This window comes from Maylandia zebra, linkage group LG9 (assembly GCF_041146795.1).
Source record: "Maylandia zebra isolate NMK-2024a linkage group LG9, Mzebra_GT3a, whole genome shotgun sequence".
Lineage (NCBI taxonomy): Eukaryota > Metazoa > Chordata > Actinopteri > Cichliformes > Cichlidae > Maylandia > Maylandia zebra.
In genome coordinates this window covers 23,677,123-23,691,070 of record NC_135175.1, presented here as the reverse complement: position 1 = coordinate 23,691,070, position 13,948 = coordinate 23,677,123, and the positions used below count along the sequence as shown (strand labels likewise).

Here is a 13,948-nt window from a genome sequence, read left to right as displayed (position 1 = left end):
AAAAGTAGTACCGGTACCGAAAAAAAGAAGATTTATTCATAACACACGTGAAAAGACCAAGGAAAACCGAGTTAACGATCAAAACGATAACAAAATAACGCTGAAAACCGATAAAAACCCTGAAAACCATACATTTCACACCCGAGCCTCAACTCTCGCGGCCCGGTACCAAATGACTCACGGACCGGTACCGGTCCGAGGCCCGGGGGTTGGGGACCGCTGATCTAAAGTGACCTGAGATTTTGAAGCAATACAAATAAAGCTGATTCAAATCCAGAGGGGTCTGTTATTGAGAAGCACAGCCATAAACAAACCAACCAGTTAGATTTTCTTCGGCAAACATGGGCCAAATCTGTGATTCATACATTTACCAACCACTTCATTAGGTACACCTGTCCTATAATTACTCTTTAACAGCCAATCACATGGCAGCAGCCCAATTAATTTATGCAGGTAGACTTGATCAAGATGACATGCTAAAGTTCAACAGATGGTAGGGTCAGAATTTGGTGTAAACAGCACGAACTAATCCATCCTATGTTGTATCAGTGGTTCAGGCATGACAATGAGTTACATCTGAGAGAGGGTAAAAGGTCTTAACATCCAGACTTTATGTCAAAAATGACACAGAGTGCTATAAAAGAGTTTATCTACATGTGCTTTTGCTAATTGTAAATCATCTTTATTCTTGGTTATGAAAGTCACGAAAGAAATCTAATCAATATGCTGTATGAAAAATGCAGTTCGAGTAATGAAAATTATTGTAGTGTTTGGATTTTGTTTGCATAGACAAATAGACATGATCCAGTTTAGATTTGTGTCTCTGTGTGTTTGCAGGCATGTGAAAGATAAGAAATGTGTCACTAACCCATCATTATACATGATTGTGAATAAGAGAAATGATATTAAGTGTCATAATTGTTGAACACCGAACTATAACTCATAAGATTTTTCTGACAGTTAATGAAGCTTAACTGCTTGATACTGATCAGATTATAATCAGGTTTAAGTTTAATCGATATAACAAATAATAGTAATATAATAATAGCAGGCCTCTCACTGAGACTGGCCTTGGAAGGCGCGATGTGTGTGTGTGTGTGTGTGTGTGTGTGTGTGTGTGTGTGTGTGTGTGTGTGTGTGTGTGTGTGTGTGTGTGTGTGTGTGTAAATTGTGAATGGCAAACAGAGCTTTGAGGAGAAAAAGTGAGGAAAAAGTACTCCTCTGTATTAGAATTTACAAGAGATTATATTAAAATGGATGTAAAAACAGGGTAATTATAAATTTATGTTAAGAATAACATAGAAAAAAAGAAAATGTAATGAAGTGACGTTAAAGTTTTTTAAAACTTTAAATCATATATGTGGAAAAGTCAAATAATAAGAGGACGATATAGTGTGGCTGGACATCGTGTGATTAGACGCTAAACAAAGGTAACTGGATGTCTTCATGTGTGGGGTCAGATGTAATCTCAGAAGATGTAATGACTAGAAGGAGAAGGGGGAGAAAGGATGACCAGGTACTAAAGTGTTGTGCAGAAATAAATGGTTCTTCTGTGAGATGAGCAGTTCAGAAGATTGGATCTAAGAAATTCCAGCAGAGACTGTAGAGCGATGAACTGCTGCCCAAACTGTGAACGTGCAAATTAGTTTTGTATTTTTTGTTTTTTTCTCTGCTCAGTTTTACTATGTTAGATTACACATTCAAGAGAGTTTGGATTTCCACTGTATTCCTGGGGGATTGAATTTCCAAGGGCTGCTGCTGTCCTGTTGGACTATTAGTATCAACACGGATCAGAGATGCGTGCATCGTGGTCGAGGTGTAGTCATTCTCTTTTCAACTCGTTTATCAAAGATGAGAACAAAGTCAGCATTAGCTCAGAATAGGTTAATTAAACAAGTATAATTCAAGTGATTTTATTCTTTTTTTAATTCTGATTTTGCTTTGCTCCTTGCTTTTTAACCCTTTGTGAAACAGTAAAGGTAAAAACCTGGGTATTAATCTGCATTAGTATAATGCATATATTACAGCTCACTCCAGCCTCATGCAACAGACTCCTGGAGTTTCGTTTTCCAAGTCACTGCGCTGATCTAGAGGGGAGCTGCCATTAACAGGTGTGGCCATAGAATTTATTTTGACTCCCTAGGCTACTCAGGGACAAGGGGACCATGGAGATATGTGGGGTAGACACATGGAGGAGAGAGGCAGCTTGAATGCATTGAGTCTCCTGAGTCATTGGCTCCATCTAAGCTCTGCACTGCCTGCTGGGGAAGACGTGTAGTATCAGAGATTAGGACTTTTTAAACAGAGAGCTGCTCCAAACATCCTGTACAAGAGTGCTGATCCCACAGATCAACATTCATAGTGTACCTAATGAAATGGGCAGTGATTTTATATCATATGTGACTTCATTTGTATTTTATTTTATTTCTTAAATGACAGATAACCAGATACAGTTCTTATTTATTTATTCAATGTGAAAAGAGCTTTGTTTAGAGCAGGGGTGTTGAACTCCAGGCCTCGAGGGCCGGTGCACTGCAGGCTTTAGATCTCGCCCTGGGTCAACACACCTAAATCAAATGATTAGCTCATTACCAGGCTTCTGGAGAACTTCAAGACATGTTGAGGAGGTCATTTAGCCATTTAAATCAGCTGTGTTGGATCAAGGACACATCTAAAACCTGCAGGACACCGGCCCTCGAGGCCTGGAGTTTGACACCTGTGGTTTAGAGCAGCGGTCCCCAACCCCCGGGCCTCGGACCGGCACCGGTCCGTGAGTCGTTTGGTACCGGGCCGCGCGAGTTGAGGCTCAGGTGTGAAATGTATGGTTTTCAGGGTTTTCAGCGTTATTTTGTTATCGTTTTTATCGTTAACTCGGTTTTCCTGGGTCTTTTCACATGTGTTATGAATAAATCTTCTTTTTTTCGGTACCGGTACTAGTTTTATTTTGTTGTATTTATCTGCGACACCTTAAAGGCCGGTCCGTGAAAATATTGTCGGGCATAAACCGGTCTGTGGCGCAAAAAAGGTTGGAGACTGCTGCATTAGAGTCATCGACAGATATAAAAATGTCCCTTAGCATTCTAATATTTGGGATAAAGTCTTTTTCAATTAAATAGTTATTGTCACAGTCCCACCACTCATAATTCCAGCTCTGTATCGACATACATACAGAACATTTGTGCTTCAAAAAGCCTAATTCAACCGTTAGCTCTTTTAATCCTCACCCTCTTTCTAATCCTCTCACAAATGTATTGGCTTCTACTGAATATTAACTTATAAATAACACTTTATGGGCTTCTTATCAACAGAACAGGCTGCTGCAGCTCTGCTACACAAACAGAGCCTACATGAGCATGTTGGACCGTGAAGCTTTATTAAACCTTGTTTTTGCAGAATGCTGTTATATTAGCTGATCCTAACGTTTGTGGGTTTTGTAGTGCCTGTCTTTCTTAAAAATGTCAGGATCCATTCAGTTCCTATTAAATTATTTAGAATTTGAGCAAGCCTAATATTATTAATGTCTTAAAAATCGTAATCGTTATTACTGTTAATATTCATATACCCATTCAGTTTTCATATTTGTTCTCACTGATTATTCCTGATTTCTGTTTAAATACTTGTTTCTAAATTCATTACAACAGGTTGTAACAAGTATGGGAATAAAATACAAAAAAGAAGCAACAACAAAAATAGGTGGATAGATGAAGGAAAAAAAGGAAGAAGAAAAAAGAAATCTAGCAAAGACCTGACACATGACCTGAAAGAGACACCTGTCCCTTTAATAAATCCGTCTACTGTTCACTGAAGCCTCGTCAGAAATGGTCTCAGTTGACGGGAGCCTTTGAAGAAGCCCTTCTTAAGGATGTGAGACAGGGAAAAAAGGCTAATGTCAGCCAAATTACACAAGGCTTGATATAAAAGTGAACAGCATGAAATAATGAATCCAGAATTTTGGCTCAGATTGTTGTCAATGTGTACAGAGGAGGTCAGGAAAGAGATACAACAGTGAGTGTCCACAGCCTTTTAGACACAGTGGAGGCTCGGTCATGGTTTGGCGCTGCATTTCAGCCATTGGTGTCGGGATCATGTCCAGTTTGATGGAATTGTTAACAATTCATCTGGAAAGAGTCTGATTGACAACAGGTTCATTTTTCAGCCTGACGATGACCCAGAACACTCCTGCTGATGCATATTTGGATAGAAAAAAGCACAGAGGAGCAGTATCAGTCATGGATAGGCCTCCCCAGAGCTCGGACCACAATATTATTAAAGCAGTGTGGAATCATCTTGACAGAGAACAGAACAAAAGGCAGAAACATTCAAAGAACAGCTTTAAATGTCCTTCAAGAAACCTGGAGAACTATTCCTGAAGACTTAAAGAAATTACAAGAAAGCTGCCTAAGAGTTCACGCTGTACTGTAAAATAAAGGTGGTCATGCTAAATATCGACTTTTCAGCTCATTAGTATTGCAAAAAAGTCTGTTTTTGCCATATATATTGTAAATCCATGTCTGTTTACATATATTTGACTAAATAACTACATCTATTATCCCTTTTCCTAGATGAATAGAAAGAAATGCTCTGTGCACCCTACTGAACATTACAACACATTAAAACAGTAATGTGTTGTTGTTTTGGTCAATTTAGGACCTTAACTGGTTCACACTGAAATCTAATAAAGTAAAAATATATATCAAAACTACAACTATTACAAATAAATTAGATCTGATCAAATGATCAGAATCAAGCTCACAGATTTGCAGTGTAAATGAAGCCTTAGTCAGAGTGCTATCAGAATAATATCATAGACACGCTGATCAAAGTCCACAGAGCAGCGTTTATCTGCACCGGTGCAGTTTTACAGCCTGTCATTTATGACTGATCTCAGCAAACAGTAGATTGGGTCATCAAGACTGCTCAGAAAAGTAGAATTTCCATCAGTCACACATCTCAGATGGTTTTTCTTTTACCTCCACAAGTGAAAATTGAGGTCACAAGGGTAATATAATCTTCAGCAATGAGTTTACATAACTGTTTATTTAGGATTTCACAGCTGAGCCGGAGTGTTTATCTGATCCAGACAGTGTGCCCCCGCTTTCTTAAAATCTTGGGTATTTTTATCCACAGAGTCATGTCGTTATTGTGAGTAGAAGCAGCACAACAAAACACCCTTAATCATATCGCAGATTAGATTTTCATCCTCCAGCTTCTGGAAAAAAATTTTATATGGGTGATATATTTTTTGTTGATCTTACAAGATTCAAGCTGACCAAATGAAAAGTTCTTCCGCTACACAATTAAAGAGCAAATCTAACCTCAAGGTGCAGCCCATAAAGCAAACTGACTGAAACTGAAATCACGGCAAATGAAAACCCAATTAACCAAACTACCTTGGAAACAGGAAGTGGATTAATGGAGGGGAAAGTGAATGTTAGCAGAGAGGTGGCCTCTCTTTACTCCCGCTGCTACTGGTCGGCTACATCACAAAACTGAGCGGGCACTCCTGGGTGACAGATGGTGAAGGCAGAGAAGAGGGGACGGTGACACACTGACATTGTCTCAGGATACTGGAAGGACACAACAGCAGGCTTCACAGGACTCCAGATGGCCTCTGAAGAGTAGGTCACTACCCTCGCAGTGGATATAAAAAGCTCCTGTCGTGAAGCTTACTTCTTCTGTGACGACTTCGCTAGTTACAATAAACCCTACACTGCATTATTAACACTGTATACCATAACACCTACTAAACCTGTGAAAGCCTTTGAACCAGATTATAGTAAAACATCAAGAGGTTATGATGTAGGCCCAACGTCATGACAAGCATGACTTTTGACCATTTATTGGGATGACCTCCATATAGTTCAGATGTTTTCTCCACCAGCTCCTGATGAGGCAGCACCGGCAAAAGCCAGAAAGAGCCTAAGCCTGAGAGCTCATTTATGTGGTCAGCTGTTAGCGCCTCTAAAGTAGAATAAGTAGAATATCAACCAGGGCAGGTCCTGAGTGATTAGCTAATTATCTGGCTTTCTCTGTTGGAGGGGCCCCAGGCCACAATATGGCTGCTAGACACAAATTATATTAGTTTATATGTTCCCAGGCAGAATACTTCACTTTATCAAATTAGGTCTAGTTGCAGGGCTTAATGGGAACTTGATGGCATCAGCGCTCACAATCAAAAAGGTGTGCTTTCCACAAGAACATCCCGAGCTCTGGTGTAAATGTTCGACTCCTTAACCGCTAAATGCACCATCCCTTATGTTGCTAATTTTGTTTGTGTGCTGCTGGGGTCGTTTTTAAAAACACCTGTCTGCTGTGGCTGAAAAATGACTCAGATAAAAAAGATAGTGAATCAAGGAAGCAAAAGATGTTTGACTGCAAAGCCAAAGCAAGGGGATGCACAAAGTTGAGGGAAAATGCAATCATCTGATGATTCTCTTAAATGTTATTTAAGGAAACAATGATAAGAGCAGCTTTAAGATTATATTGTTTAAATTAAAGACAGTAGGTAGATTGTCAAGTTAAAAAGACAATAAATTATATGTTATAGACCCTGTTTTCATTCATCAGTCAAAGTGCAGCTCACAGGAAAAGGATCCAAGCATCTAATGGATATATTTTTCTTTTCTTGTGCCTCCAAAATCTGCTCTCGGGTTTTGCTCCACATTCATTTTTATTGTGGGCTCGAATGAGCTGCATTCTGACTTTTTCCTTTTGTAAATTCTACTCAGGAGCAGTGCAGAGTACGAGACACAGCTAATGCACTACAGTGATACTGAGCTACAATACGAAAGCCACAGTACAATTTAGCACATTTGCTATGGGCTCTTACTTTAAAATATTAAAACTACAATAAAAAAAGAGCTTTTTCAAATACTGCACAAAGACTGTATAGTATCAGAAAGCTAAGAGAAGTAGCACTGCTGGTGCCTAAGGTAATAATACATTTGATTAAACGCTAACAAGTTGGAGTCGGGGGTATTTTAAAGAATGGTTTAATATGTATGAATTAGAAATTAAATACTAATATAACTGAGACCATTTGTGACACCATGATCTGATACGGGACACGCTGTTAGTATTAGACAGTAATTACACTGTTACAGACCTGAAAACTGTCATTCCTGGAAAAGCGAAGGATTTCCCGCAGCCACGTATCCTTCTGTAGTTGAGTTGAGGGTTTCCACACTGCTGTGCTCCGACCTACTGGATGAGTTTGAACCAGGACCTGAAGATCTCCGTGAGTTGTTCCAAAATAATAATAGAAACTCATCTGACAAGCAGAAATGAAAAGAAGGTGATCCGGTGATGTCACATTGGTGGAGGCTGTGGTTTACTGTAGATTCTGTTACCTGGCAGGTGTGGCTGGGTGGGAAGACTGGACTTTTCAGGTCTGCTGTGGTTTTGTTTCCTCTGACGGGTAACAGGGACAGAAAATGTGCTGACGGGAGAGAGGAGGAAAATTTAATGGAAAACTTTCATAATAGGTGTTGTTATCATTTGGAAATGACAGCTGCTCCAACCTGATTTGTTGTTTGTGTGGTCATGTTTGAGTCCAGCGACCTCAGTTGTTCTGGACCACTGAGCCCTCATTTCTGAGCTTTGGATCAGGTCACAGAAACCCTCCTCAAAGTCACACCTCTCATACATTGAACCTGCAGCAGAAAATGGTAACACATATATTTCACTTCTGCTCTTTTGTTGTTAAGCCTCTGATGTAGTTCACGTCATTAAAGATTTAAGTGTAAACTGCAGTTTATAATTCAGAAGTGCCATGGCGTATTTTCAAGATTAGCAACCATACAACAATCACCGCCCATTTATAGATCCTTGTCGACAAAATTTTGTATCCATCATAAAAATATACTCAGTAAAGCTTTCGATTAGATTAAACTTCTATTTGTTTTATTCTACTGATCTGGATTTTAGAGACCAGCCCTAAAGCTACAGATTTTTAGAACAAGGCTTACTCCTAAAGCGCTAGTAAGATTAATGATCAAAAAAAAGTCTTGTAACTACAGTACACAATAAATGAACAATAAATGACCAAAGATAATAGTTCTTAATGGTTAAGGAAGAAAAAATATTATTTTAGAAAATGCACTTTAAGACAGTTGTTTATTCTTTTAGTCCCATTATTTTGTTCAGTTGGATATAAGCCTGATAGTTCAGAGTGACACGTCATGATGACACATAGAGGTGGAAAGTAATGAAGTTCATATATTTATTACAAATATCTTTGCCTCCATGTCCTCCTTAATTACATTTGTGAATCCTCTCTGTGGTCTTCCTCTTCTCCTCCTGCCTGTCAGCTTCATCGTCAACATATCAGCACATGTCTACACCATCTCAAACCAGCCTTGCTTCTCTAACCTTGCCTCCAAACTGCTCGACCTGATCTGTCGCTCTGATGTACTCATATCTAATCTCGTCTGCTCTCACTCTAAATCAGAATCTTAAAATCTTCAGCTGAGCCTCCTGTCTTTTTGTCAGCCCTCCAAACCACACGTCACATCAGGTCTCACTGCCTCTAACCTTTCCTTCCACTCTTGCTGCTATCTTTCAATCACAAATCACCCCAGACACTAGTCTCCACCCACTCCGCCTCTTCTCTACGTCTTTTGTGCAATGTCCAAATAACTGTACTTTCTACTCCTAACATCTTTAAAATAGGTTTGTTACTTTAGGCTTAAGACATCTGAGGGGCATTGTTGATTACTTCACATCACTGTGCACCTCCCAGACAACAGACATCAAACTGATGTGAAGCTAAATGGAAGGATCAATAACATAAAAGGCAATCCTATTGGTGAATCCACCATTCAAGGTGCACATGTTAATGTGTTGTGGTTGCAGTACTTCAGCATCTAGCTTAGCCATACTGAAGAGGAGTGAGCATAAAAGGAGTAATATTTTCAGGTCATTTCAAACGCAACGCTTCGAACTGCTCAACAAATATCAGTAAACACACAAACTGTTTCTGTTTCGGTGCATTTTGTTACACACTTTGTGCAGCTTAAAGCGACAGGAGTTCTCAGGGAGAGAAAAGAAAAGTAAATGTGTGATAAGTTCGCTCTCAAAGATGAAAAAGGATGAGGATAAGTTGTTCTCCACTGCATTTAATATAAAGAGAAAATGTTTGATTCACAAGCAAATTTACAAACTCTATGAACTGAAACCAGATCGTGGATAAAAATAGATTTTTACTCTCGGATTTTTCTACACTGTGTGTCCATTTTCACATTTTACTCACAATTGTTTTCATCGCTGCTGTCTCCACAGTCGTCGGTGAAGTCACACACACAGTCCTCAGACACGCATAATCCGTGAGAGCAGGAAAAAGCCTGGTTCGAACAGGTGTTGGCAGCCACTGGCTTGAATACCAAAGTGAAGGCTAACACCAGCCACACCAAGCCAAGCGGTGACGCCATCAGCAGCTTATTGTTTAACCTTCAACTAAAATACCTAATTTTCACCTCTAAATGAAGCATTTTTCTGTCAGGACATGAGGAAGAATTCCTGGTGTAGAGCGGCTTTTCCTCACTGTGTACAGCTTACTCGGCTCCTGGATTGATACCGTACGTGTGCTCAGCATTCATGCTGTAAAGAGTAATAAATGGGTTTTATTGCTGTTACTCAACAAGGTCACTGTTCCTGCTCATGTGTTTAACATGGACACATGTCATGACAAGGGGACAGAAATAACCAAAGTCTCCTAAGCCCACATTTTATTGCCTCTATTTTTTTTTTTTAAATAATTTGGATTGAAATTAGATTCAGAAATGATCTTTACTCTGTACGTAAGTGACTGCATCTTGCATAATTGTGACAATACTTCATCTTTTGTGTGGTTTCCCTCTTTTCCTCCTGCCTGGTAGCTCCATATATAACATCCTTTGTACAGTATATCCCCTATCCCTCCTCTGCACCATGTCAAACTTGTCTCTCTAACTTTGTCTCCAAACTGCTCATTTCTAATCTTGTCCATCCTGATAACTCCCAAATGAAAATCTGACCCTCTTAAGCTCCGCCTCCTCCAGCTCGGCCTCCTGTATTTTTCTCAGTGCCACCATCTCCAGACCATACATCAGGTCTCACTAGCATCTTGTAGAGTCGCTGCCACCCTGTCACAAATCACCCCTGGCACTCGCTTCTTCACCTCTCCCCTGCAGTGCCCATTTCTGCAGATAGTCGACCCAGGTGCTTAAACTCTTCCACTTGTATTATTTCTATTCATTCCATCTTCACTGTTACACCTGTCACTTTCCCATTCCCATAAACAGGTATTCTGACTTGCGTCTACCGACTTTCATTCCTCAATCCTTTGTTCTCTTCTTCTTTCAATTTAGAGATTTGGATATTTTCTTTTAATAAGGACGATGTCTACCATTGTATGCATGAAAGCTCTCTTACTCCCAATAGTGATCATCGCACTCATGTTTAACTGATTTTTACAAGTTCAGCTGGGAAGGAGCCGGTTACCTACTATTATGTCAATAGTAGGTAACTTTAATAATCAAATGCAAATGAGACTTACAGAAAAGCCAGCAAAAGAAATATGCCACAAGATAAGATACATTATCTCTAATCAGTTAGATGAGATGAGCTAGGGAACGTATGAAGTGCTATAAGAGGATCATTAACTGTGTTCAGCAGGGCTCAGCTCCTCTATACAGTGAGGCATAATTTTATTTCACAGCAATCAATAAAGACAGCAACCTTAACACAGGCAAGCAGCAAGCCAGTACAAGAGTTGGTGTGGTTCAAATGAAATTAACCTTGAGAGAAAAGGCGAGCTTGACGGCCCCATTGTGGGATGAGGAACCAGTGGAACAAGGGAAATATCACGTCTGAATTGACCCCTGTTGGCAGCGGGCGTGCCACATGTAACACAGAGGCCTGCAGGCTGTTGTTTCTCATAGCAAACAGCAGTCAATCATTTTAACAGTGTCAGGATGTAGAAGTGGAAAGCATTTTGAGGTTCCAGATTTTTAACATGTGGTAGGAAGAAACAAGAGTACCAATGTGGTCACTAATGGTGATTCATAACCACAGTTAGCTGATTTCAACTAGAAAGATTCATTAATATCTGCCAGCAAAGAACCGCGCAAAAAAATCTTCACTGCTCTGTAACTCAAAGTGGGAAGTCATTAAAGAATATCTATGTTTTTTCATGCGGAACATAATATTCAGAGCAGCTGGATATAAAAGTAGTGTAACCAAAACGCTGATACTGCTCGATTAAATTTAACCTCACAAAAAGAACCGAGGAGGAAATTATACTGGGACAAAAATACATAATGACGTGATTACACATGCTCCCAGTGTTAGCATGCTATCATTTAATAAGAATGTTTAAAACTGATCGGGTCTGCACCTTGATTTTTTTTGTTTTTCAGTCACTCTGTCGTAGATTTGCTGCAGTGCTTTAGCTGTCTGACAGCTGGCCGGCCTCATATTTGGCTCTCAGTGTTTTTCTAATTGTGCTGTCATTAATGTTAACATTTAACATGATAACTGAGGCCTGTAGAGTCTGACATGTAGCTCTTGAGACAATTTCTCATGCACAGTTTGACCTTAGGGTAAATTTGTTGGGACATCCGCTACTAGGAAGATGGTGGCACCCTGTTAATACACATGCGCTCATGCTCCAGACCAGAAAACTGCCTAAACTTCTACTTTTGTAGTGGCCTCTAGTTACCCTTTTAATTTCTATGGGAGTACTAAGTCTGTACATATAGAGTCAGGTTTCAGAGTACATAGAGCCCCATGAAAACCTCTTTCACATGACTGGTGTTCATACCTCTTTTTGATTAATTCTAAAGTCTGGACATCAGTTAGTATTTTCATCAGTAGCTCTGAGGTGTGGATTCATATATGGGAACCAAATACATTTAATTATTAGTTACTATTAATATCTAGCTCTCTTCCATAGCATGTCTTTGTGCTGTCTTCATCCACTCACCCTCGACCGGTCGCGGCAGATGCCTGCCCTTCCCTGAGCTTGGTTAAGTTGGATGTTTCTTCCTGTTAAAAGGGAGTTTTTCCTTCCCACTGTCGCCAAAGTGCTTGATCATAGGGGGTCATCTGGTTGTACGGCTTTTCTGTTTCCTTTGTATTATTCTAAGGTTTTTACCTTACAAGATAAAACGCCTTTAGGGAACTGTTGTTGTGATTTGTCACTATATAAATAAAATTTAATTGAACTGAATTAGATGACTTCAATGACCAATCCAATATAAAGTTCAGAAATGTAAAGAAACAAAGAACCACAGCACGAGCAGCTAGGAGTAAACGGGATATCAAACAATGCAACTGAGTGCTGGACATAAGGGAGTATTCACAGATGCTTTGAAAAAGATTATTTACTCCCATCCATGGATTCAAATCATCAGCATGACTGGAAGCGGGGATGTGATATATTTTCACAAAATTGTACCTCCACACACCCGTCCTGCATTTGTTCTTTGTCTTCCAACTAATGAATTCTTAAACTCTTGTGATTCATTTCACCTTAACTGGTGAAACAGAGGTCAAAGCAAAGCTTGCCCGTAAGTGACTTAAATGAGACAAATTTATCGTTGAGTCTGCCGGTCCTGGTGGGATTGATGCAGCCATTTGTCAAAGATTCGAACTAATCTGTTCCACACAGTCTTTTACATATTAATACAAAGCTGTGATGAAATGCTGTTCCTATTTGTAAGCAGAATGATTTTCCTTGACATCAATTTTTTTAATGTTTCATCTGGGTAATGGTGAGGGGGAGGTTACCTTCACACACCAGCAATGACCTCCGATTGGAAAATTAAGTTGCAAAACCCATTTTTCTACAGGATTTACAAGAAAACTGGTGATTGCACTGAGGAAGGAGTTTATATGCAGATCCGCAGTGTCATTTTTTAAGCAGAGCTGATACAATACAGGAAAAAATGGAAAACAATAAGTAAAATCTCCTAGAATTTCAATGAGGTGCAAACTTTACATTGGCAGATACTCAGTGTTCTTGTTCAGCAGCTGAATGAAAGCTTTTGCATTTTTAAAGGAAGTCTTCCTCTCTAAGAGAGAAAAAGTAACCAAAATCAAGTCGTGTTGTCTCATAATTCATAATCGTTTTTCTCACATCCCGCCGCCTTTTGACACTTCGTTAATTAGGACACATTGACAGCGGAGAACATTTGCATTTTGAATGCAGCCAATCTGCTTTCACATCCTCACTCAAGCTGCGGCGATGTGCAACACCTGCTAATTTTCCTCAGACCTGAATCGAGTGATTCACTGCTGAGTCAAGTGATCATAACAGCTGGGGTTTAATCTTAACAGTGTACCTGTAGGAGATGGATCACTCAGCACCTCCAATCAACGCAGCATGAGTGCGAACATCCTGCAGAGCTCTGTGACGTGCCGTTGTGTACGAAGCAGCCGGCAAAGTATTGACAAATGAGCTCAATAAGCGCAAAGTGAGCCAGTGAACCAGACCGCATTCAGCACCTGAGTCTTATGCATCCTATTTGGCGGATCCTTGTCCCGCAATAATGCTGCCACCTGTCAGTATACAAGAGGCACACTGCCAGAATACTCAAGGTAAGTTGAAGGGAACCTGTTAGCTCTGCCATGGCTGCCATTAATCGTGCTGTTCATCTGAAAATCAAAAATAAACACACAATAATGAAATAAACCTGTGACTGTTCAGAGACATACATCATTTTAGCACTTCTGAAGCATTAGTGTAGTAATGTTAATGTTTTCAATTATTAACTTTGTCATTTTTTCTTTTTTTTTTTTTTTCAATTACATGGATGTAATTATATAATATGGGGATATTTGGCAATACTAACACTTGTGAGGTCAGAATGATTTCTTATTTTTATCTGCAGTCTTATGAACTTTAAGGACACTGAAGGAAAACTAAAGACGCATTTGTTGGTTGTCGCAAAGAGCGAAAAATGTGCAG

The 13,948-nt window shown here is 39.6% G+C and overlaps 1 protein-coding gene across 1 annotated transcript in view; it reads right to left on the bottom strand.

Moving 5' to 3' along the window:
• Positions 1-7,634, bottom strand: part of malrd1 (MAM and LDL receptor class A domain containing 1) — a 64,229-nt gene extending 56,595 nt beyond the window's left edge. Inside the window, exons 1-3 of the mRNA XM_076888580.1 lie at positions 7,521-7,634; positions 7,350-7,438; positions 7,106-7,270 (exon numbers count right to left, since the gene is read on the bottom strand). Of these exons, the coding sequence (XP_076744695.1) occupies positions 7,106-7,270; positions 7,350-7,438; positions 7,521-7,590 (324 nt within the window). The 5' untranslated portion in view covers positions 7,591-7,634. The remainder of the gene's footprint in view (positions 1-7,105; positions 7,271-7,349; positions 7,439-7,520) is intronic.
• Positions 7,635-13,948: the final 6,314 nt, after the last annotated feature.